Source organism: Diospyros lotus, chromosome 5, assembly GCF_014633365.1.
Source record: "Diospyros lotus cultivar Yz01 chromosome 5, ASM1463336v1, whole genome shotgun sequence".
Classification (NCBI taxonomy): domain Eukaryota; kingdom Viridiplantae; phylum Streptophyta; class Magnoliopsida; order Ericales; family Ebenaceae; genus Diospyros; species Diospyros lotus.
Window position 1 is genome coordinate 37,920,373 of NC_068342.1, and position 26,566 is coordinate 37,946,938.

The following is a 26,566-nucleotide window of genomic DNA, read 5'->3' on the forward strand; positions in this document are numbered from 1 at the left end:
TAAATTAATTATTTCACCCCTATTTAAAAAAAATACTTTATATTTTTCTCTTATCTCTTTTTCTTTCTTCTTCTATCTTTTCCATGTTGTACTTCTTCCTTTACTAGGCTTATTAATTATACTTGTTGTTTTCTATCAATGTACTTCTTACCAATAACTCTCTCTCTCTCTCTCTCTTTTTTTTTTTTTTAAATTATGCCTTATCACTTGTACTCCTATTATTTGGCTCTATAATTTTAGCAAGAGAGATAAATTAAGGGATTCAATAGACAAGTTTCGACTCCTAGCATAATCGCAAACATGAGAGCGATAAATATTTTTCATTTTTTTAAGGTCGCTTCTTATTTATTAAACTATTTTCTAGTTAGGGTTTGAACACGAGAATAACTCTCTCTCTCTCTATTCTTTTGTATTGTCTTCAACATGGGTTCGTCTTCAAATCGAGCCCATCTTGATCACCTACACTTTTTTTTTTTCTTACAATACTAAAGGGATATTTTAAGAATTAAAAAAAAAAAGAAAATGATTGAGATTAATTAACAGAATAAGTGATTCGCATTTATAAAATTTAAGAAAAATATATGTTATTTTTAAAAATATGTAAAAAAAGTCGATGAAATTTAATTAAATCTGAAGAATTATTGGTGAGATTGATCCTAAATTCTATTATTGAGCATCTAACTGTGATTGGGGCAAAAGCCAAAGGTGTTTGGCTTTCTGGAGATGCCAATGAACAAAAATCACTATCATTAATCCAAGGTGTTAACTATTAACCGCGTGGATAGTGGATTGTAGATAGTGGGTGGTGGATAGTGCGTAAGGCGCAAGTTAGCCCACAGCGGGCGGAGTTTGAATAATGGGGGCAAACGAGAGGGAGCAGGCAACGCCAGAAGCCCAGCAGTTCTGAAATATATATATATATATATATATACATACACACGCGCGCGCGCTCATACATATATGTAACCGGCAATAACTAGGGTTTTCGTTCTGGCTGCATTTCCCGGTTATATGTAGTCGTAATCCGTTGCCGTATTTTTACCTCCATTTCTGCATCTTCCTCTTCTATTGTTGAGAGAGAGAGAGGGAGAGGGATATGGCAAGGCCGAGGTGCTTTCTGGACATAAGCATCGGAGGAGAGCTGGAAGGGAGGATAGTGGTGGAGCTCTACAACGACGTCGTCCCCAAGACCGCCGAGAACTTCAGGGCCCTTTGTACCGGCGAAAAGGGCATTGGCCCCAACACTGGCGTTCCTCTCCATTACAAGGCCTTCTCTCTCTCTCTCTCTATATATATATTTATGTATGTACGTGTATCTGTTTGTAGAAACTCAAATCTATGGATCTTCTTTTGGATGGTTGGTTGTATCGGAAAAGGCTCTGATGGCCTTGCTCGTTTTCCTATCTGTTAGTCTCTGAATGGGTGGTTCTTCCTGTCTGTTAGAGCCATGGTTTCTCTTCGAATTTGAGGGCATACCGGTCTTTCTGCACCGGAGCCCTTTCTCATGATGAAATATTGACCCACGCGCTTGAGTCTTGATTTGTATTGGGGATTTTTTTTTGTTCTACGGTGGATCGTTCTTGCTTTTTGTGTTGAATTATTGCTCCTTTTTGGGTAATATGCACCAGTTGAATTTAGTGAAGTCCTTAAAAAGATGCGCTTATCTGAAGCAAGTTTTGTGTGCTAATGCGTCTAGGCTTATTGCTCAAATGGTGGGATTGATAAACCCTGTTCATACTGCGGCAGGTTGTTTCCTTGGCGTTAATTGGTTTTAGATTTTTATTGTGTTTTGTTTTGCCAGTGATACTGGTAGAATTGTCCGAGGTATGCAATGTCATGCAGACTGAATTGCTTGTGTGATGATTATGTGATTCACCCATGGGAAGACCTTAATGCTTCTGTCCTGTGCTTTTGGGAAACAAAAAGTATCGACCAAGGTCAATTGGTTGGTTCTTGTAATTTGATTATTTATTTCATTTTATTATACTCTCACATGCAAACTACTTATCTTGTACTGCATCCATGCAATGAAATCTATTATACTGTTTTTCTAGATTTATGCACTTCCATCCCTGTTTCACATGCTTATGGAGGAAAAACTGCAGTCCTTTCTCTGCTTACCACTTTTTGTTAGTGCCCGACGTGTTTTATCTATTTCAGAGTACTGATGAGGTCTTGTATGTTATTAGTCTAAAGGACTTCTGTAACATTTCAGGGAGTTTGTTTCCATCGAGTTATTAAAAGTTTTATGGTACAAGGTGGAGATATTTCTGCTGGCGATGGCACCGGGGGAGAATCCATATATGGATTGAAGTTTGAAGATGAAAATTTTGAATTGAAACATGAAAGGAAAGGAATGTTGTCAATGGCTAACGCTGGTCCTAACACTAATGGGTCTCAGTTTTTCATCACAACCACCCGCACTTCTCATCTGGATGGGAAGCATGTTGTATTTGGGAAAGTTGTTAAAGGCATGGGAGTAGTTCGTTCTATTGAGCATGTTACTACTGGTGAAAATGATCGGCCCACTGTTGATGTTATGATTGCGGATTGTGGAGAAATTCCTGAGGGGGCAGATAATGGAATTGCTAACTTTTTCAAAGACGGTGATACCTACCCGGATTGGCCAGCTGACCTGGATAACAATCCCAGTGAGCTGTCTTGGTGGATGAATGCTGTGGATTCTGTGAAGGCTTTTGGAAATGGTCATTTCAAGGCAAGCACAAAATTGAAATGATTTTCCTCTCACACTCATAATCTGTTTGGACTTAGGAGTTTCAAATTATATAGCAAAGAAATTTATGATCTTAGGCCTTCAAGCAAAGTAGAATTTAACTTTGCAGTTGTTTGCTCCTGTGGCCTGTAGTCTCACATTGAGAAAAATCCATTCCTTGTCATTGCAGAAGCAAGACTATAAGATGGCTCTTAAGAAGTACAGGAAGGCTTTACGATATTTGGATGTCTGCTGGGAGAAGGATGGGATTGATGAAGGTAAACTGGTTTCCTCACTCTTCTTTATATCCTTTTTAGGTTTCTCAGTCATCAACCTTATCTAAGGATGATTTCTGCTCATGAATTTATTTTTTGTTTCCTATTCTGCTTCTACAGAGAAAAGTTCCAGTTTAAGAAAGACAAAAGCACAGATATTTACCAACAGTGCTGTAAGCCTTTTATTTTTTTTGATTTTGTTGTCCCTTTTTTAGTTTCAGATCCTGTACTTTAGCTACAATCATTTAAGTATATGCTTTTTCCACTGCACATGTAGCGTCTACTTCCTCTGCTAAAGATCAGATGTAATTTTAATGCATCCTATAGCAAAATGTGCCAAAAGAAAATGGAAAATTTACCTATCTGAACCAAGCTAGAATTGCCATACTGCATGTTTCTACTTTTTCCTATTAATGCGTATAGGCTGATGTTTTGTTATTTGGTTTTATGCACACAAAGTCATTTTGCTTCTGCCCAAAATTGCCTACCATATGGTGTTGGTTGCTATCTCTTGTACCAGTTGACTATAAATTAAATGAATTTAATTCCACAAGGCCTTTTATGATCTATTATTACCAACTATTTTGAAAATTCAATGAATTTAATGGGATTGAACTGGTAGAACTTTCTTTTTGCATCTATATAAATTATTATTGTGACACATATTATGGTTCAATGGAAGCTGAGATAATAATGTTCTTTTACATGTACAAAGCTAGTGGTTTAGCTGTGAAATATTTTAGTGGGTAAATTACCCCCACAGTCTCAAACCCCCTATGGTTTGGGCCATTTACATGGGACTTCCCATGGTTTAAAAATGTCTCTGGAGGTTCTCGTGGTTTGCCCCTTTTCTTTTTCTTTTGGATGCCCTTTTACTTTTGGTGTTAATTATTCTAGATTTAAGTAAAATTAAGATAAATTTAATAAAAAATAGAGCAAAAAAGCTAGGCATTGTTCTAGTTGTTGTAACCCCTCTTGCGATGGAGTTTATCAACAAGCTTAAACTTTTAGATGAGGTTTCTCTTTCTCTCTCTCTTTCTCTTTCTCTCTCAGTTTGGGGATCTATCGCCCAATCACCATTGTCAATTTATATTTATATTTCATACTGTCTTATAAAAGTTTGTCACATTTATTTAATTATAAAATCACTCTGTATTTTAACTTTTGGTATATCAATATTATTCTATGTAAAAAGAAGATTTTACTGTGAAAATAACCTCTTTGCAAAGCAATGGTAAGCTAATGTACAAAAATGACCCTCTCTTGAACCTTGCAAAGTGGGGAATCTTGTGCTTTGTGGACATCCTTTATACAGATAGAAGATTTTGTAACCAAGTTTACCTTTTAAGAAATAAGTTTCCTTTTCCAAGGCTAATTTGAATTCTTGTAGATTTTGTGATAGATGGAGAAGTTATGTGGATGACATTTCCAACTCTTACGTAACAATAAAATGTGTTTCTTAACATGCATGTTGTCAATTAAGGGATAACTATGTTACGTAGGTAAATTTGAATAGTAAGTTGGGTTGAGAACAAAATTGCTGTAACATTATAGGAAGATTCAATTTTCAACATTAAAAATACTTAAAAGTAGGCGAGGAAAAATAAAAAGCACTTAAAAATAAACGTTTAAATACCCCTCTTCCAACCCTTGTGAGTTTGTATCCTTCTATTCAATTTGGGATTTGCACATATATATGTGGGAGTTCAATATGAATATTGATCAGTGCATTAAAAAAATCTGACAAATTTGGTTGGATCATACTAAAATTTGATTTTATGGTGGTTTTCTTTATAACAACCAACATGAGAAGGGGTGGCATGTGAAATCAACTGGTGATAAAGTAAGTTAGGATTGCCAAAAAAGTAGGACAAGAATGGATCAAAATGGTAACATCATAATAAGACATGAGAATATGTGATTGAACTCCCACTTTTATATTTTTCGGTAAATATGCATTAAAAAAAGTGCCTAATGATGGAATAAATTATTTATGAATGACGTATATAAGGAATAGGAACAAGCACACTTATTCGATAACCTATTATTCGTTTTGGTAAGAACGTGGGTTGAGCTTTTATGACACAATGATGGTTTTAAAGTTTTATGCTTAATCAATCACATATAGGTTGTGACCGCATCTGGATTTACCTGGAGGGCAAATCGGGGGGGAAGGCCGCTCTCCCCAAGATTAGTCGGGCGAACCTTGGACACCTGGATCATAAAAAAAAATATGGCAAATCAACCTTAAAGAAGATTAGGAGAAGTTGAGCCTTTAATTTTTTTGAAATCAAGGTTTAAATAGATATTTGTTAGGGATAGTTATTAAACAAGAAAAAAATTGTCTAGTTTTTATTACTAAGAGTGTGAATTAAAACAACAACAACATATCCAGCCTTTATCCCACTATGTGGGGTCGGCTACATGAATTCTAGACTTTCATGTATTTCTGTCTTTTGTCATATCCTCATTTAGATCCATATATTTCATATCAAATTTTAATGTCTCTCCCAAAGTCTTCTTGGGTCTACCTCTACCTCTTTTTGTGACTAATTGTTCCATTTCATCAACTCTCCTCACAGGAGCATCTCTTAGTCTCCGTCTCACATGACCAAACCATCTTAGTCTAGTCTTTCTCATATTCTCCTCGATTGGCACTACTCCTACCTTATTACGAATAACTTCATTTCTAATTTTATCCTTTCTTGTATGTCCGCACATCCATCTTAACATCCTCATTTCCGTTACACTCGTCTTTTGCACATGCTGGTATTTGACTGCCCAACATTCTGAGCCATACAACAAGACTGGTTTTATAGCTGTCCTATAAAATTTTCCTTTCAATTTTAATGGGATTTTACCATCACATAACACCCCCAATGCATTTCTCCATTTTAGCCAACCTGCCTTAATTCTATGTGCAACATCCTCGTGGATTTCTCCATCTTTTTGAATCACTGATCCCAAATATCGAAAATGGTCTTTTCTTTGTAAGATTTGGTCTTCTAATTTTATTATAACATCATCCACTCTTGCATTTTTACTAAATTTGCATTCCATATATTCTGTTTTCTTTCTACTTAATTTAAATCCCTTAGATTCTAAATTGTTTCTCCACAACTCAAGCTTAGTGTTCACTCCTTCTTTTGTTTCATCCACCAACATTATGTCGTCTGCAAATAGCATACACCATGGCACATATGTCTGAATATCTTTAGTGAGTTCATCCATTACTAGGGCAAATAGGTATGGACTTAGTGCAGAACCTTGATGCAGTCCTATTGTAGTTGTAAATGATTCAGTATCCCCTCCGCATGTTCTGACCCTTGTCTCTACACCATGATACATGTCCTTAAGGGCTTGTATATAGGCTATTTTGACTCATTTCTTCTCTAAAACCCTCCATAATACTTCTCTAGGGACCCTATCATAGGCCTTTTCTAGATCTATAAACACTATATGTAGGTCCTTCTGATGATCTCGATACCTTTCCATTAGACGCCTCAGTAAATATATAGCTTCCATTGTTGACCTACCAGGCATGAAACCAAACTGATTTTCTGACACCTTTGTTTCCTTTCTGAGCCTCCGCTCTATTACTTTCTCCCAGAGTTTCATGGTATGACTCATTAACTTAATTCCTCTATAATTTTCACAGTTTTGAACATCTCCTTTGTTCTTGTATATAGGAACCAAAGTACTCTTCCTCCACTCATCTGGCATCTTTTTTTATTTAAGGATGGCGTTAAATAGTTGCGTTAGCCAGGAGATGCCCTCTTCTCCCATGCATTTCCATGTTTCTATTGGTATATTATCTAGTCCCACTGCATTAATGGCAGCAATAAAGTTGCTCCTTTATAATTAGTAAGTCATACAATTGAGTTTTAGAAACAGGCTCTTTACAAAGCAAGGTAAGGTTGTGTATGGAATGACCTTCCCTTGCCCTTGCAAAGATGGGAGTCTCATGCATTGTGAACACTCTTCTCTAGTATCTAATATTAAGCTAAACCGCTGATTTTGCTTATTATGTTTGCCAAACATCAAAGAGCTCAAGAGCCTTATATGCTTTAAATAAAGAACATGCATGTTTGGCACATATAACTATGCTATACTAGTCATGGATCTTCCTTGGGATGCAATCATACGATATAGACTAAGCCAAGGAAGACTAATCCTTGACCTGGTGTTATCTTTTGCTTTTGCATCTTAATTGTGCACTTCAATTGTCCTCACCAATCCCAATTAGCATGCCTGTTTGAGAAAGGTTTTGATTTTGGTGCTTTAGAAGATGCAAGAAAACAAAATTTAATATTATTCCTTGGTCCTTGTATTCATAGTGTATTTGTAATTGGAATTCAATATTTTAGGCATATATGTTGTTGTACTTGTGGTTAATCATTCTTATGAATATGTTTAGTTAAATATGACAAGTTGTCGCAGACTGAAATTTTGGGGGTTAATTTCCATGCAGACGCCATGCCGACATGACAAGGAGTTGATGCAGGCAGCTAAATGGCATGCTTACTCGATTGTGATGGAACTAAAGATATGCAAGGACCACACAAACTCTATTGAATTGGCTGCACAACACATTGCATGGTATCTACATTATGGTGCGCCATGCAAGTGCTACATAGGCGCAAGAAGATAACTAGGCTAGTTACATAGCATTGTTGGTCTAGAAAGTCCTAGATTTTTCTAGAAATTGTAGAATACTCTAGAATTCTTTTGTAATATGGAAAGTCTAGAACACAGAAAGTCAATGGACTAGTATATGAAGGATTATCTTATGTGGGTTGTTGGATCGTCTCAATCTTAGCCATAAGTTTATGGGCTTGAAGGATATATAAAGTGATCTCCTCCCCCATTTTTATCCAACCCTCCCAAATTCTCTAATAGATTCATAGTTAAGAGCTTCTCTCTATTGTGTTGTTCAGAGTTTCTCAGAGCCTAGTTAGCTTTTAACTATCAATCCAAGGCACAACCATGGGGTTGTTTCCATTAACACACACAAGGGTAAGGTTGACTTAAACTGCTAGTGGCAATGGTTCAAGCAAAGTGTTGCACAACCTACTTGGGGAAGTATTTGATCATCATGATAGTGGGCATCGGAGAAATTGAGTCATGACGAGTGATATCAAAGTCTAGTTGTGACTAAGGTTTGTGTAGGTGTCGATTGGAAGTGTAACTTGGGGATAAGCTTGATGTCAGGAAGAGAGGATGCAATTGCCATTGTGGATTGGGAATAGGCTAGTCCAAGGGAGGATGTCATGCAATGTTGCAAATGCATGGGAAGGTCAACTCATGACGGTGGAGATGGTTATGAGTGATGTTGTGGAGTAACCTAATGTCCTTGAGCAAGACGTTGATGAATTAGGGGAAAGTGCTTTGTTAGCTTGAGGAGCTTCATCCTTCCATGATGCTAAGGACTAGCCAAGCACATCAAGAGTAGCTAGCTTTAAGGGAGAATGTCGACGGCATTTGATAGAATAAAGGCCTAACTAGAAGAAGAACTTGCTAAGAGTCCATCATGGACGCAAATTGCCAGTCACCTAAAGGTAGAGATGTCAAAAGGGTCAGCCCGGCCCGAGTCGGCCCACGGGCTTTTTAAACGGGCCGGGCCGGGCCGGGCTGGCCCTTTTACTAAAAGAGCCAGGCCTGGGCCCTTTTGCCGTGGATAGGGCCCGGCCCGGCCCACGGCCCCCCTACAGGGGGGTCGGGCCCTTAGCCCATAGGGCCTAGCGGGCTTGGCCTAGCCCTTTTTTTCTTTTTTTTAAATAAGTTTTTTAAAAATAATGCATATAATATATACATATATAAATATCAAAATAATACATATATAAAAATCAATTTTTTTCATTTTAAAATATTTTCTATCTTAATTCTTAAGTTTTAAATATTATTTCATCATTTTATATTTCAAAATTCTATATGCCTTATAAATTTTCTTGTGAATTGATATGAAAAATAATGTACATATAAAAAGGAGAATGTTTATTTATAATTTAAATATATAAAAAATTTAACTTAAAAATTTTAAATAAATTGATGGTTATTATTTATATATATTGCGAAATGTAAATTTTTTAGTATCCAATATCAATAATTACTAAAGAATAACAAAATAAAAAAAAAAATTGAGTAAGGGCCTAACTAACTGGCCCAATGGGCCCCGGGCTGGGCTGCGTGCCCAATTTCTTTGGCCCGACCCGGCCCGTTTGAACAGTAACAGGCCAGGCCGCCCGGCCCTTTTGACACCTCTACCTAAAGGCTGATTTTGCTAATGGTAGGGGAGAAAGAGTCATAACAAGCCGTTTGTCAGCGAAGGTAGACAATTGGGATAAACGTATAAGCCTAGATACAAGTGCTTTCTATGTGGGGGTGCCCACTAGATGGGGGATTACCCAATGAGGATGGATCCTAAATAAGATCCTGAGTTGTCGAAGAACGAGGAGCCAAAAAAGGAGCATAGTGACTACACCCAACTTTATGGGGGTCTTGAGGACAAGGTGCATGCAGACATAACCAAGGATGGGCATGAGGATCAAGTGTTAAAAGCCCAGGAGAGCAGTTGGAAGGAGATTGTTGGAATAAAAAGGGAAATAGAAGGTTTACTTGGTTGATTGGCTTACCAAAGAATGCAGAAGATTATGCTTACCAAAGAAGACAAAAGATTATGTTTCCTAATGTAGATATAGAATGTACAGTCATTTAGTTTTCTAATTGTTTATGTTTCTTAATTGCTCATGATTCTGTAAATAGTTAGTTTCCTTTGAGGATAGATTGATAGTTTCCTTAGAAGTTAGATTGAAAGTTTCCTTATGAAGGTGATAAGACTTACCCTTAAATATAGCTGTAAATATGTGCTGAAAATACAAGAATTCAGTGAATTCCTTCATGGTATCAGAGCCATCCTTCTAGGGTATTTTTTTCTGGCCTTCATTGCTTCTCTCGTTTCCAGCCCTCATTGCCATTCTTTGGCCTTCATTACCACCTTGTTGTTCTGCCTTCATCGTAGCCTTTCCTAATCATTCTACATATTTTTTTTTTCATCTCAATATGTCAACTACTTCTCAAGATTCTGTCTCAACTGCTATGGGGGAGATATTGGCTACACCTATGACTACTACTGCAGCAGGAACTGGAAGTGATTTCCAGAATTTAAATCTTCTATATCGGCTTGATGGAACCAATTACCTGTAATGGAGACAGCCGTCAGGTAGTTCAAACTTTTCTCAAAGGAAGAGGAAAGATCGACCATTTTATCGATCCTAGTCCAAAAGAAGCAGATCAAGGATTCAAGGCATAGGATGAAGAAGATTCAGTGATTATGTCCTAGTTATGGAATTCCATGAAACCAGAGATTAGTAAAATCTTGATGTTCCTTACCACTACAAAAGAAATATGGGAGAATCTGTAGCAGACTTGCTCCCAAAAAGAAGGATGCAACTTTGATCTATGAGCTGAAAAAACAAGTTCTACTCGACAAGGGGGCATGTCTGTCACCGAATATTACAATTAGATGAATGGATTTTGGCTTGAAATTGACCACAACCGAGATCTGAAACTAGAATGCAGCCATGATATTCTAGTGGTTTAAGGGTTGCTAGAAAATGATCGATTATTTGAATTCCTTGTAGGTTTGAATTTTGAATATGATCAGATCAGAGTTCAAATCCTTGGTAAGGTTCCTATACCAACTTTTCGTGAACATTTTTCAATTGTTTGTGTTGAAGAGAGTTGACGAGGGGTTATGTTGGAACCTTGTATACAAGAGGCTGTGGCAATGGTCACATGTCGACCGGGTGAAGGAGGGAATAAAGGAAATTGGAGGCCAGTAGAAGCAAGAAAACAGTCTAGCAAAGATGGATCGTGGTACACCTAGTGCAACAAACCTCGCCACACATGAGAAAACTGCTTTAAACTCCATGGAAAGGCCCAAGTTTTGGCACGAATAAAGAGGATTCAAGGGCCAAGGAAGCAGCCAAGCTAATCTGGCTAAGCAATCACTAGTTGACACTCCACAGCCAAACAAGGAGGAATCCATAGAATTCAACAAAGAATATATTGAAAGGTTGAAACGTCTCCTTGAATCTCTTAACAAATCTACAGGTTCTTGTTCCCTTGTCAAAAGTGGCATGTGTCTTATGACTGACTCTTTTAAAGCCTCACATACTAAAATAGGTAGATGGGTTGCAGATTTTGGGACTATTGATCATATGACTTATGATATTTCTCTCTTTGATTCATATAAACCAACCCAAGGACACCAGAAAATTACTATAGTTGATGACTCTCCTACTGCCATTGCTGGACAAGGAAGTCTACATCTTACCCCTTCCATAACTCTTACCAATGTCCTTCATATCCCTCACCTTTTAACTAATCTTATCTCTGTCATTGCAAACTAACATTCTTTGACTCTCATTGTGTTTCATGATAAGTCTCAGGGAAGATGATTAGATTTGCTAGAAAGTGTGATGAGTTGTACTACCTTGAGAATCCAGACAGTGGTCAAATAAAGGGAACCCAGTCTCATTTCTCCCAAGCTCTTGTAGCCATAGCTAATAAACAAATGATCTAGGCACATCATCTTCGTCTTGGTCATTCCCCTTTCCCTCTCCTAAAACATATGTATCCATTATTGTTTAATAGTCTAGTTATGTTAGATTTTCAATGTGAAGTGTTTCAATTTGCTAAACACTATCGTACCTTCTTTCCTATCAATTCAACAAAATGCAGTTAACCTTTTACTTTGATACATTCTGATATTTGGGGGTCTGCAAAGATTTCTGATATTCATGGGGCTAAGTGGTTTGTTACTTTTATTGATGACTACAGTAAGACTACTTGGTTGTTTTTTATGAAAGACATATTGTGGTTAGTTCACTGCTTTCTCAATTTCAAAAAATAATTTTTACTCAGTTTGGAGCTAGAATAAGAAGGTTTCCCTTAGATAATGCCTGGGATTATTTCAATCAAACTCTCTCTTTCTTTTTATTTATTTATTTATTTTTATTTTTTATGAAGGAGGGTATTGTGCATGAATCTTTTTGTTTTAAAAACTCCACAACAAAATGGAGTGACAAAACGGAAAAACGATTATCTCTTAGAAGTCATTGGAGCACTACTTTTTTAGTCCAATGTTCCCAAATTCCTATGGGGGGAAGCAGTTTTAACAACTACTTATCTCATAAATCGTCTTCCTTTTAAAGTCCTAGCCGATCGTAGTCCCATACATACTCTATCCAACCATTTTCCATACCTTGTGTCTACTAGAGATTTGTCCCCAAATGTATTTGTCTGTGTTGCTTTTGTGCATATCCACAAGACTCACAGATCTAAATTAGACCCTAGGGCATAAAAGTGCGTCTTTGTTGGTCATTCTTCTATGAAAAAGGGTTACAAATGTTTTGATCCTTTTAGTCGACGCACCTACGTCTCTCTTGATGTCACATTTCATGAGTTCCAACCTTTCTACATAACTCCTCACACCCATCTTCAGGCGGAGCAACAAAAATGTGTGCTCAGGTTCCATTCCCTTTCTCGAACTAAATGACCTAAATGCAAACATTTCTAATAAACCATCATCATCTCAACCCTTTCCTAGTGTTATCACTCTAGAAACAATGGACCAGGTTGCAGAAATGGTAGATATCACTACTCCAAATAACGTTACAACATGTGACACTGACATCATTAAAGTTACCAATGACACTGCGAAGGTCCTTAACCTGTCGATGACATTGAACCACATACTAATGTTCTTGACTATACCAATACCATTGAACCTTCCAATGACACTACCAATGTTCCTGAACCTGCCACTGACACTGCCAATGTCCATGAACAGGTGCAAATCCATAACCCTTTAAAGACATTGAAGCAGTATTCAAGGAAAATACAACCCTTACATCTGCTCAAGCAAGTCCAAGAATCAACTCTAAGTCTAAGTAATGCAAACACTCTGAACTTGCTCAATTGTGAAACTGACAGCATTACTATTTGTGATACCAACTCAAATTGTGATCTCTATCTTCCTATTGCTTAGAGAAAAGGGGCACAAAAGTGTACCCAACATCCTATAGCCCATTTCATCACCTCACATAGACTATCCTCCTAGCACAAAAGCTTTCTCTCCCTCTTGAACTCAACCCAAATACCCAAAATTGTATATGATTTTTTAAGGGATAGGAATTGGACATATGCCATGGAGGAGGAAATGAGAGCTTTGGAGAAAAATTAGACATGGGAGATGGTGGTGCGCCCCAAGGAAAAGAAAGCAGGGGGTTGCAAATGGGTCTACATTGTTAAATTTAAGGCAGATGGGACTTTTGAACGGTATAAAGCAAGGCTAGTTTCAAAGGGCTACACACAAACTTATGGGGTGGATTACTTAGTGACCTTCGCACCGATGACAAAAATGAACACGATGAGACTGTTATTATCTCTAGCAGTTCATTTTGGTTGGGAAATTCAATAGTATGATGTAAAAAATGCATTTCTCCGTGGAGACTTAGAAGAAAAGGTGTACATAGAGCCACCACCGGGTTTTGATGACAAATGTGGTCCTGATAAGGTATGCAAACTGAAGAAAGCCTTGTATGGGCTAAAACAATCTCTGTGAGCTTGGTTTGGGAGATTCACTAAGCCTATGATGCAGTTCAAGTATAAGTAAAGTTATGGTGACCACACTTTATTTGTGAAACACTCAATTAAGGACAAGATTACAGTTCTATTGGTATATATTGATGATATTATAGTTATTGGGAGTGATGAAGAAGAAAAATTGAGGCTGAAAACACAATTGGCTCTAGAATTTGAAATGAACGAGTTGGGGAAACTGAAATATTTTCTTGAAATTGAAGTAGCATATTCAAGACAAGGGATATTTATATGCCAACAAAAGTATATTCTTGACGTGCTCAAACAAACAGGTACCCTTGGATGCAAACCAGTGGGCACACCTATTGATTCGAATCATAGAATGAGCCAAGATAACAAGGAGGGAATAATCATTGCTAAAGGGTGCTACCAGAGGTTAGTAGGAAGATTGATTTATCTCTCACACAGTAGACCCAACATTGCTTAGTCAACATCAGAGAATTCTCAGGTACTCAAAAGCTACTCTAGGAAAGGGACTTTTATTCAAAAAAGAAGTAATCTAATAGTAGAAGGATACACTGATGTTGACTATGTAAGATATTTCACAGACAAGAGGTCAACTACAGGCTGTTGCACTTTTATAGGAACTAATTTGGTTACTTGGAGAAGGAAAAAGCAAAATGTGATAGCCAGGTCAAGTGTAGAAGCAAAATTTTGTGCTATGGCTTTATGTGTCTATGAGCTTTTGTGGATCAAAATAATCCTAAAGGATTTGAGGATTGAAAGTGGATCGATGAATCTATATTGTGATAATAAATAAGCTATCAACATAGCATACAACCAATACAATACGATCGATTGAAGCATGTAGAAGTAGACAAACATTTCATCAAAGAGAAAATTGATAGTGGACTCATCACTATCCCTCATGTGACATCAGAAAACCAATTAGTTGATGTTTTAACCAAAGGATTATCCATTTCTAGATTTCAAAAGATTACTAGCAAGCTGGGAATAGAGAATATCCACTCACCAGCTTGAGGGGGAGTGTTGGAATAAAAAGGGAAATAGAAGATTTACTGGGCAAATTGGCTTACCAAAGAATGCAGAAGATTATGCTTACCAAAGAAGGCTGAAGATTATGTTTCCTAATGTAGATATAGAATGTACAGTCAGTTAATTTTCTAATTGTATATGTTTCTTAATTGCTTATCATTATGTAAATAGTTAGTTTCCTTAGATGATGGATTGATAGTTTTCTTAGAAGTTGGATTGAAAGTTTCCTTATGAAGGTGATAAGACTTACCTTTAAATATGGTTGTAAACATGTGCTGAAAATACAAGAATTCAGTAAATTCCTTCATCAATATGTGGAGACAAGTTGGAGGCTACTAGCCAAGATGCCATAAAACTTGAGGATGTACCACAAAAGGGGTAAGTGACATGGGTACCATGCTACGACCAGTGTTATTAAAGGCGCAAGGCGCACTGAGGCACACAAGGGTGTTGGAGCCTGAGGTGCAAGGCGAGGCATGAGCTTGGTGGAATGAGATGCATGCTAACTTAAAAAAAAGAAAAAATATATGTCCTAGTTGAAGAATAAGATATAAAATAAATCTTAACTCCTAATAATATATTCACAAGCATGTTATCAAGAAAATTAAAAAAATCAACATATACTAACTAAAAAAAAATATTAAAATAAGTTATATATCTGTAAATTTTAACAAAACAAATCCCATCATATTTCAGCAATCGGCATAGCATCACAAAAGTTAAAAAAATCTATAAGAAAAGTCTGTAAGTCAACTTAAATTAAATCTTAAACAATTTATAGATCTTAAATCATAATTAAGATTAACTAATTATGAATTTTAGATTTAATCTAAAATTCATCCTTATCATCAAGATCAAACATTTCCATATTTTCATCATTAGAAATATCAATCTCTTTGGTTTGAGAATCTCTTTTGATTTATTGTTTATTTAGTATTTAGTTATACTTTAAATTATAATATGAAAAGTAAATACCAATTCTAATTAGTATTTAGTTATAATTTGAATTGAAATCTAAAAAGTTTCATTTTCCTATTAGGATTGGATTCTATTAAAAATCACAGTAATAAACAAAATACCAATTCCAATTAGTATTTAATTATAATTGGAATTGAAATCTAAAAAGTATTTTTTCTCCTATTAGGATTGGATTCTAGTAAAAATCATAGCAATAAAAAAAATATCAATTCCAATAAGTAAATACCAATTCCAATTAGTATTTAGTTATAATTGGAATTGAAATCTGTAAAGTTTCATTTTCCTATTAGGATTGGATTCTATTAAAAATCACAACAATAGAATTGGATTCTATTAAAAATCCCAGCAATAAATAAAATACCAACTCCAATTAGTATTTAGTTATAATTGGAATTGAAATCTAAAAAGTTTTTTTCTCCTATTAGGATTGGATTCTATTAAAAATCATAGCAATAAATAAAATATCAATTCCAATTAGTATTTAGTTATAATTGGAATTGAAATCTGTAAAGTTTCCTTTTCCTATTAGGATTGTATTCTATTAAAAATCACAACAATAAACAAAATACCAATTCCAATTAGTATTTAGTTATAATTGGAATTGAATTCTAAAAAGTTTTTTCTTCTATTAGAATTGGATTCTATTAAAAATCATAGCAATAAATAAAATATCAATTCCAATAATTAAATACCAATTCTAATTAGTATTTAGTTATAATTGAAGGAATTCAAAATTATGCTTTCATAATTCTAATCTGATGGATACAGCAGTCCTCTAATAGAGGGAGAGATTACATCAAACATGGAAACTATCAAAAAGGAAACAAATTAAAACACAAAGAAGGAAATATTCACTAAGATACATATGGACATAATCAATAAAGATTCCTAAATGATAATTAGAAATCTTTCCTAATCTAAGCAGATCTCTTAATATTCTTATAAATCAACACTTCCCCTCAAGCTGGAGAGTGGATATCAACCATTCCCAGCTTGCTTACCAAAACATCGAACCTTCTTCCAGCTAGCCCTTTAGTCAACACATCTGCCACTTGATCTTCAGATGGCAGATATGGAATTTGAATTAACCCAGCATCCAAGTTTTTCTTGATAAAGTGCCGATCAATCTCTATATGTTTAGTTCTGTTGTGCTGTACTGGATTATGGGCAATATTAATAGCTGATTGATTATCACAAAGTAGGTCGATAGTACCTTGAACCTTGATTTTCAAGTCTTCTAAGATAATCCGAAGCCACAGAAGTTCACACAATCCAAGGGCCATTGCCCTAAATTCTGCCTTTGCACTGGATCTTGCCACAACACTTTGCTTTTTACACCTCCAAGACAATAGGTTTCCCCCAAAAAACACACAATAGCTTGTAGTGGATCTCCTATCAACCAAAGATCCACCATAATCTGCATCAGTGAATCCTTGTACATTCAATTCAGTCCCTACTTTAAACAAAATGCCTTTACCTGGTGTTACCTTTAGATAGTTCAGAATTTTCCGCACAGCTTGCATGTGCTCCTCGATTGGACAATGCATGAACCGACTTACTAGACTGATAGCAAAGGCAATATCAGGCCTAGTATGTGAGAGATATATCAACCTGCCCACAAGTCTCTGGAACCTCCCTTTATCAACCATTTGTCCCTCTGAGTTCTCTTGCAATCTGAGATTAGGATTCATAGGTACACTAGACCCTTTTCCTCCTGTCATTCCAATTTCAGCTAGAAGATCAAGAATGTACTTGCGTTGTGATAGAAAGATTCCAGTCTTTGAGTAGGCTACCTCAATTCCTATGAAATATTTAAGTACCCCAAGGTCTTTGATCTCGAATTCTTCAGCTAATTTTCTTTTTAAACTCTGTTGTTCTTCCATATCACTTCCAGTCACAACTATATCATCGACATACACTAAGAGTGCTGTAACTTTTCCACCTGAATGTTTGAAAAAAAGAGTGTGATCATCTCTGCTCTGAGCATATCCTATAGACTTCATTGCCTTAGAAAATTTGCCAAACCATGTCCAAGAAGACTGTTTAAGTCCATATAGGGCCTTTTTAAGTTTACATACTGTACCTGGATCCATTTCCTGAAAATCAGGAGGCACTTCCATGTATACCTCCTCTTCTAAATCCCCATGTAAGAAAGCATTCTTCACGTCTAACTGCTGCATTTTCCACCTAAAATGAGTTGTCAGGTATATAAGAATTCTCATCGTTGTCATTTTTGCCACTGGTGCAAAAGTCTCAAGGTAATCTATGCCATAAGACTTAGTATAGCCTTTGGCCACTAGTCTAGCTTTATATCTTTCCAGTGTGCCATCAGCTCTATACTTCTAATTAAATACCCATCTGCATCCAACTGGAGTGATTCCTTTAGGCCTAGGCACCAATTCCCATGTCTGATTTTTATTTAAGGCATTCATTTCCTCTTGCATGACTTGTTTCCAATTCTGGTCTTTTAGAGCCTCTTATACTGACTTGGGAATAACAATAGAGTCTAATGAGGTGAGGAAGCTTTTGTGGTTTTGAGAGAAACAATGATAAGACAAGTTATTAGTTAAAGGGTGTAAAGTATAGCTTTTGACCCATTTTCTCACAGCAATTGGTAGGTCTAAATCATCAGAAATAGGGTTGGAAAGGGATGTATCTAATGATTGTGTAGTTTCAGTACCTGTATTTGATGCTGGTGAGGGCTGAGACTCCACAATAGGTTGCCTCCTTTTGAACACATAGGGAGAACCCTTAAACCGAACTGGAGAGGATGGCCTGTGAACTGCTTGTTCAATACATTCTATAGGTAGAGGAAAGGGGTTAGGAGATCGGTCTGAAACAACAGAGGAAAAAGGATTAGAACTAGACAATTGGTGCTAGGACAGGAAAAATTTCAAATGAGTCTTGGTCCTCAATTCCTTGAGTCTCCCTCTGAGGACCAAGGTCTGGAGAGCCAAAGAAAGGCTAAGATTCAAGGAAAAAGACATCTTTGGATACAAAGAACTTTCGAGTTGGAGGGTGATAGCACTTGTAACTTTTTTGGGTTGGAGAATACCCTAGGAAGATACACCGAAGGGCATGAGGATCAAGCTTATCCTGATGTATTTTAGGGATATGAGCAAAGCACACACAACCAAACACACGAAAAGGGAGAGGAGTATGCAAATAGTAATCAGGAAAAAAAGAGGATAGGCACTGGAATGGGCTACGGTGATTTAGGACTTTGGAGAGAACGCGGTTGATGACATAGGCCGTGATTAAAACGGCTTCACCCCAATAGGTTTTAGGAACATGAGTGTGATGAAGGAGTGTGCGAGCCACATTAAGGAGATGTCTCATCTTCTGCTCTGCTACTCCATTTTGTTGTGGAGTGTCTACGCAGGAAGACTCATGAACAATACCCTCATGTTGAAAGAAAGAATTCAACTGATTATTAAAATAATCTTTAGCATTATTTGTTCTGAATTTTTGGACAAGAGCACCAAATTGTGTGGATACCATTTTGCAAAAATAAGGTAAGATGGTGCCAATTTCAGCCTTTTCTTTCAAGAGAAATACCCAACACATGCGAGTACAATCATCAATGGTGGAAACAAACCACCGAGCCCCAGAACAATTGGATATTTTGGATGGTCCCCAAACATCTGAATGAACTAGGGAAAAAGGTTTAGAAGATAATTTGTTGCTCATAGGATAAGACACCCTATGGTGTTTGGACAGCACACACATATCACATTGAAACATCCTAGGTTCTAAAGATTTAAACAAATGAGGAAACATAGTTTTTAATAAAGGAAAATGCGGATGACCTAATCTATAATGTTGAAGCCAAATGGTGTTGGATGCTAAAATAGAATGAGATGAACAAACAATGACAGGTTGCTGCTTCTTTGTAGAATGGCTTGCCTTGTGTAAGGTATACAGCCCATTGCGCTCCTCAGCCACACCAATCATCTTCTCCGTTATCATGTCCTGAAATTCACACATATGAGGATAGAAGATAGCACGACAATTTAATTCTTTGGTTAGTTGGTGAATAGATATAAGATTGGTAGCTAACTGTGGGACATGAAGAACTTGTTTGGTTGTTAGCAAAGGGCTGAATTTAATTGTACCTTGGCCAGCAATAGGAACAGTGGTTCCATTAGCAATAACAATCTGTTTAGGGCTGACAAGAGGTTGGTAAGTGTCAAAGGAATTTATGTGAGGGGTCCTGTGATCAGTAGCTCCTAAATCAAGGACCCAATTGGTATTCCCAGCAGTTTTAAAGGCAGAAAAACACTCAAAATTGGTGAGTTTACCTTGCTATGCAAGTGAACAGGCTCCATCTTGGAGAGTTTTGAGGAAATTCTTGAGTTTGTTCATCTCTTCTGCATTCAATTGTGAAATATCAGCACCAATAGATTCAATTTTACCTGCTGATTCAGCTTCCCCTTGATCTGTGCTGGAAAAATAGGCTTGACGACTCTTAAATCCGCCTATCCTGCTTAGCACAGCTTCTTTGCCATGGAGTTTGAAGCAATTATCCTTAGTATGCCTAGGTTTTTTGCAATAATTGCACCACAAACCTTCTCGTCCTGAATTTTGCTACGAATTTTCTGTCTTTCCTGCTTTAAACCGAGATCTATCTCTATGGCTTGACACCATGGTTGAGCCTTCAACATTGTGATCTCCTAGCATAGCCATCCTTCTGCTTTCCTCACTTCGAACAATAGAAAAAATCTCATTAAGAGTAGGTAATTTTTCCCTACCAAGCACTTGGATCCTCACTTGATCATATTCCAGATTAATCCCTGCTAGAAACTCTACAATCCTGTCCCTTTCTTGAATTTGTTTAAGTTTAACATCATTGCTACACTCCATCTTGATATCTTGATAATGATCTAGTTCTAGCCACATCTCTTTCATTTTATTATAATATTCTGTTATAGTGGATGCCCCTTGCCTTGTTGTACTCATCTTATTCTTAACCTCAAAAATCACCGAGGCATCTTGAACTTCAAAATAGGTTTGCCTCATAGTCTCCCAAATGTCCCTAGCTGATGTTAAAAACATAAAGTTTTTACTTACCTCCGGCTGCATAGCACTCCAAAGCCATGACATGATTGATGAATTTTCAATTTCCCATGCTGTGAAGGATGGGTCCGAATCTTTTGGAGGAGTTCCGATCAGGTGGCCTAGCTTTCCTCGGCCTTTGAGGAATGTGCTCACAAGCTAAGACCATTGCAAGAAGTTTCGCCCATCAAGTTGGTAGGAAGGATGTATCCCAGGCAGATCACCCCCTCCTATTAGTTGTTGATCACTAGGATAGGATTCAACAGTGGTAATGACTGGAGTCGCCTTTGATATCTCAGACATGTCTTAAGAAGATTGAGTTTGGAAAGGGAAACTAGAAGTGCACCTGGAACAGAATTGTTGAACAACAGAACAGAACAAAACAACAATTAAGGCTGGGCTGAAACCCTAGAGGAGTTCGGCGCAGAGAAGTGCAATGAAGGCACTATTAGGGTTTCGAAAATATTGGAAGGGAAGGGAAATGCTCTGATACCATGAAGGAATTCAGAATTATGCTTTCATAATTCTAATCTGATGGATACAACAGTCCTCTTATGGAGGGGGAGATTACATCAAACATGGAAACTATCAAAAAGGAAACTATCTCTAAGGAAACAAATTAAAACACAAAGAAGGAAATATACACTAAGATACATATGGACATAATCAATAAAGATTCCTAAATGATAATTAGGAAAGATTCCTAAATGATAATTAGAAATCTTTCATAATCTAAGCAGATCTCTTAATATTCTGATAAGTCAACAATAATTGGAATAAGAATCTGAAAAGTTTCTTTTTTTCTATTAGGATTCCAGTAAAAATTACAGCAATAAACACTTAAAAAGTTAAAACAATATAAATATTTAAAAAAAAAAAAACAGCCAGGCGTGCCTAGGACCATTTCAGGTGCAACAGGGGTGCCTTGCGCCTCGACACTCCTTTAATAACATTGGCTACAACTTGTCAGGGGACATCATGGCATTTTTATACATGCTTTTGATAGAATCTAAACTGTCCAAAGAGTTGACAACCCGACAACAAAGTGAAGATTGACCAATGGAGATTCCACTGGAGCTTCCTAAACAGATGCCACCTAGAATGATGGTGGACTATGAGGAGGAAGAGGCACTGTTGAGCCTAGGCAGACCATGGATGGCTCAAATTGTGCCATCTTAGAGGATGAGACACCTCTTCAAAGCACATAGTTGATACATGAGGATGTGTCGGAAATTGAGCGGAAGACCAAGTGATGAGTAGCATGGGAGTCTTGCATGCCGCCATCTTATATGACAAGACGAAGATAGATTTTGTGGGAGTATCGTGAGTATTATATAAGCCAACATTGCTATGGTGGATGATAGACTTTGGGGAAAAAGTCAAGTTAGGTGCCTGGCTAGCTGTTGAGAAACGACATGGGAAGAAACCACAAGGCACAACATCAAACATGCCAACCACACTTGGTTCACACTTAGCTGTATAGCAAGAGTAATCCATTGATGGTTGGCATGAAGATAGGTCCATCATGGGCAACAAGGTCAAGCTTTCCGCTACAGAGAAGGAAACATGGTATGCACTAAATTGAGCAAAGGACGATTTTTTAACTAGGTCTATCATTGGAGACCACCAAACATTAGCCCTATCAGGTGGACATGTTAGGATGGGGGAGAATGTTGCAGATTGAAATTTTGGGGGTTAATTTCCATGTAGACCCATGCAAACACGATGTGGATATAATGCATGTGGCTGTATGGTATGTTCATTTGGATGTGATGAAACTAAAAATGATGTAAATGCCTTGCATGCTCTATAGAATTCATTTTGCATTAAGTATGCCATGCAAGTGAAAGAAGATGAGCGGACTAGTTGCATGGCACTGCAATATCTAGAAAGCCTTGGATCTAGAACACTCTAGAATACTCTAGAATGCTTTTGTAATGTGAAGAGTCTAGGTGCCAAGGGACTAGCATATGAAGGGTTATCTTTTGTAGGCTGTTTGATCATTATCATCTTGATCTCGATCGTAGGTTTAGGAGGTTGAAGGCTCTATAAAGCCCTCTCCTCCCTCATTTATGTCCAAAACCCCAAAGTTCTCAAATAGATTCATAGTTGAGAGCTTCTTTCTCTAGAATGATCTTCTTGAGTTTCTCTCTCTAGAGCCTTGGTTCCCCATTAGCACACAAGGATAAGGCTGACTTAGGGCTAGGAGTGGGCTTGGCTCAAGGTAAGTGCCATTTCCTGACCTACTTGAGGGAGTATTCGATCATGACAGTGGGTGTTAAAGTGATTGATTCATGACAAAGTGGTGATTATTTCTGGCAAAAGTATAGCATTCTTGAATGCCAACGAGAAATTTTACTTAAATGTAACCTTCAACTTATTCCTGAGATATGCCACTGTATTTAACTTGGTCAAATAATGTGCATTATGTTAGATCTATGTATTTTCCGAGACAGGTACATGGCATTGCATTCCCTGGCTCCTAGATATTTTCTTCACGGGATGTTTGATTACATCTTACTAGGGTTTTATTTACATGATTTAGTAATTAGACCTTCATGAATCCATTCTTGCTCTTACATTCCATGTAAAACCTCTTTGAATAATGGAGGATGAATGACATTAGACAATCTGGCTCTTTTGTTTTCTCTCACTTCCATTCTATCTATTCATATAAACTTTGTACTTTTATGCTTCGTGTTTGTCCATTTTATAATGATTTCAATTTTACTAATAATTATGCACTCTGTTCCCATAGGCTTGTAAATTGAAATTGGGGGATCTAAAGGGGGCGCTAGTGGATACTGATTTTGCAATGCGTGATGGAGAAAATAATGTGAAAGCTTTGTTTCGCCAAGGCCAGGTTTGTACCACCCAAAAAAATGCCAAGTGCTAGGAGGAATTGGGATTCTTGTGATAAACCATGCTCTATTCTGTTGTTTTATTGTTCCAGTGTGATTTCAGTACATTGTTTGAATAATTCCATTTTTCCATTGTAGCACATTCTGTCAAGCTGACAATTAGAAATTAGTGTCACTTATGGTAGAAATTAATAAAAATTGTGTGCATATATGTTAATTCATCTAGTATGATGAATGGAGCAGCTCATCTAATGATATATGTTAATCAATCTAATATTAAAGCTTCCACACCCTGTTACACCTAATATGATAAATACATCCTTTTCTCTGGTGATTCCATTTTGTTTAATTCTCAGGCTCACATGGCACTTAATGACATTGATGCTGCTGTTGAAAGTTTCAAGAAGGCCCTGGAACTGGAGCCAAATGATGGTTGGTGATTGTTTCTGACCTTGAATTTTGGTTATATAGGATGCATTTGAAAGCTTGCAATATATTGAAAATTTCCTTGATGAAATTGCACACCACCACCAAACCTTAATCTCACTAAGTGGGGTCAGTTTCATTGATTCTTGGTTCCTAATCATCTCTATCCATGAACATATATTTGTGTCTTTTTACTGAGGTCACTATATTCAATATCCTGTTTAACAGTTTTTTGCCAAGAATTTCTTCAAATGAAAAACTGTAAATAGTAAATATTTCTTCAAATGAGAAACCACATGCTATTTAAACGTTTCGTTTGATATTTTCTACTTAACCAACTCTTATATTTTAAAACATTATAGTGTTCTGAGAGAATTGGTCAAGGCTCCTGTAAAGGGATTTGTGAAATTGAAATAACAGTTTTCAAATATTAAATTAGATATTTCATAGGCCAAGTGTTGCGAGTCACATGAACTAGCGCTCAAACTGATTTGGTATCTGCCATTTGTTGCAGCTGGGATAAAGAAGGAACTTTTTGCTACAAGGAAAAAGGTAAGATATGGAGAATCTGAAACATTTATTTAAAAAAAAAAAAAATTGCTTAGTGAGTCGAACCAGTTTTCTGGCATTAAATATTTTTTATTTTCAACTGGGGTTTGAACATTGGAGTCTGGACAGATTGCTGAGAGACGTGATCAGGAGAGAAAAGCATATAAGAAGATGTTCCAATCATAATTGGTAAATGGTAAGTTGGACACTTTTCAAATCTGCCTCTTTTATTGTTTCCTCCAAGATTTGCTTCCTCATATCTTATCCCAGTAAGTAGGTTGCTGCCTAGTTAGCAACAATATTATTTTGATCACCATGGTGATTCATAGGTATTTTTTTCTTCCCCCCTGGTAAGTATTGCGATTCATACTTGGATTCAGTAAATTGGGTCAGGCTTTTGTTATCAGGCACTGCTTAGCTGGATGGGCTAATGTTGTAGCCTGTGCTTTTCTGTGTTGACAGGACCCAAGGGCTATAATGAAATAATTTCTTTCTTTTACTAAGTTCTCCTTGGATCCTTGGATGTTCCCTATCTGCACAGCCTGACCTAAAAGAAGAGAAAAGGGGTTGTTTTTGTTTTTTTGTTTTTTTTTTTGGGGGGGGGTTTGTTATCTCCAAACACGTTGACAAAAAGCCTTTGCTTTAATTTGATCTTATCCAGTGTTTGTAAAGAAATATTAGTAACTATTAGAAAGATTAATAATGGATGGCCAAGTGAGCTGTACTGTTAACGTTTATTTCTTCTTGATGATTCTTGCTACTACCATATATGCCTGCCAGTTCACATTGATATAGGAAAATTATCTCTTATCTGTGGGGATTGCTATTTTGTACAATCTTCTAATAATTTAACTTCAATCTATGCTTTCCTTGTTAACTGACAGGTTGCGTTGGAGGGCGAAGAACATAAGCGCATATTCAAATCAACAAAAAGCAACTGTAAAAATATTGAGCCTGAACCAATTTTTGTCAGTGAATTTCTGTGGTTTATAAATGTGTAGCTCAAGCATTTTGTAGCTGGCTACACTGGACTTCATATTTAGCAAAGACCCATCTTTTTTTTTTTTTTTTTTTTGTATCTTTTGGTGAGAACTACAGTTTAGAGCATTGAATATAGATATTTACTTGAACTATTTTGTGTCAACATTATGCTAGATCTTACAGACACGGGACACTATTTTGAATGGCTAGGTCAATGACCATGGATAAATCTCAGAATTTTTTAATATCAGGTTTCAACTCAATGGTCATTTTAGCATTTCTCTTTTCCTTATTTTATGATGTTATTAAATGGTCATGTACGCATCATCTGGTTGTGTTGTAGTTTTTCCCTTGCTGACTTTGCGGACATGTCTACTTTCAGTTTTCAGTTCAAACCGCAATATTCTTGCTCCATGTCCCTATGCAATGATTCCTCTCTGTTCTGCTTTGACCTCTGGTGTTATTAATCCAATGAAAAATACCCCCCTTTTGGGTTATGGAGTCTTGCAAATCCTCATTTTGAGAATGACAGATACCAAACTCTGAAGGAGTGTGTTATGTGTACCATCGGTATGATAAGTCTAGTAATTAAATTGAATTTTATCTGAAGTTCGATCGGATTTTATCATTAATTATTAAGGCGCCATAGATTAGAGAAGTCAAGATTTTATGAAGTCTGATTGAGTTTTATTTTAGAGGCAGTAGTGACAAATTAGGCGATGATATGTTTGTTATTTGGTGTTTTTAGTTATTTTTTCGATAACTTAATTATTTGTACAACTATCATATTTTAACTCTGAATTAGGATACACTTTTGACATCTACTCATTTTTATTTTTATGACCGTCTTTAAAGTTTCACGTTATACAAATAAAAGATTACTATTAAACTATTATGACACATTAATTTGATAGTATTATCTTCTTCTTCTTTTGCTAACTATTTTAGCAATATTCTCTGCATGCGTAACAATTATGGATATAGAAAAGGAGTATGCTTACTCAATTGAGTGATGATATTTTAATGTCTTTGTTTGTTGATGGCGCAAAAGTTTGAAGTTGTAAATC

General features: G+C 36.6%; 1 protein-coding gene across 5 annotated transcripts; it reads left to right on the forward strand.

Moving 5' to 3' along the window:
- Positions 1 to 791: 791 nt before the first annotated feature.
- On the forward strand, positions 792 to 25,751 carry LOC127801703 (peptidyl-prolyl cis-trans isomerase CYP40). Of its 5 annotated transcripts, none has more exons than XM_052337053.1 (9): positions 804 to 1,267; positions 2,216 to 2,716; positions 2,904 to 2,991; positions 3,109 to 3,161; positions 23,441 to 23,545; positions 23,900 to 23,975; positions 24,484 to 24,521; positions 24,648 to 24,714; positions 25,403 to 25,751. In XM_052337053.1, the coding sequence occupies exons 1-8, from the start codon at positions 1,097 to 1,099 to the stop codon at positions 24,702 to 24,704; spliced, it is 1,089 nt and encodes a 362-aa protein (XP_052193013.1). In that variant the 5' UTR covers positions 804 to 1,096; the 3' UTR covers positions 24,705 to 24,714; positions 25,403 to 25,751. The 5 variants fall into 5 exon arrangements, 4 of the variants coding, with proteins under 4 accessions (XP_052193016.1, XP_052193013.1, XP_052193014.1 ...); XM_052337054.1 differs by lacking the exon at positions 804 to 1,267 and adding an exon at positions 1,303 to 1,945; XM_052337055.1 differs by lacking the exon at positions 804 to 1,267 and adding an exon at positions 1,304 to 1,937.
- The last annotated feature ends 815 nt before the right edge of the window (positions 25,752 to 26,566 follow it).

Excerpts from the sequence above, each read along its gene's own strand:
- LOC127801703 (XM_052337053.1), top strand. The coding sequence starts at position 1,097 with ATGGCAAGGCCGAGGTGCTTTCTGGACATAAGCATCGGAGGAGAGCTG. Across the intron at positions 2,717-2,903 it reads TTGGAAATGGTCATTTCAAG|AAGCAAGACTATAAGATGGC; the intron begins GCAAGCACAAAA and ends TTGTCATTGCAG. Across the intron at positions 3,162-23,440 it reads AGATATTTACCAACAGTGCT|GCTTGTAAATTGAAATTGGG; the intron begins GTAAGCCTTTTA and ends CTGTTCCCATAG.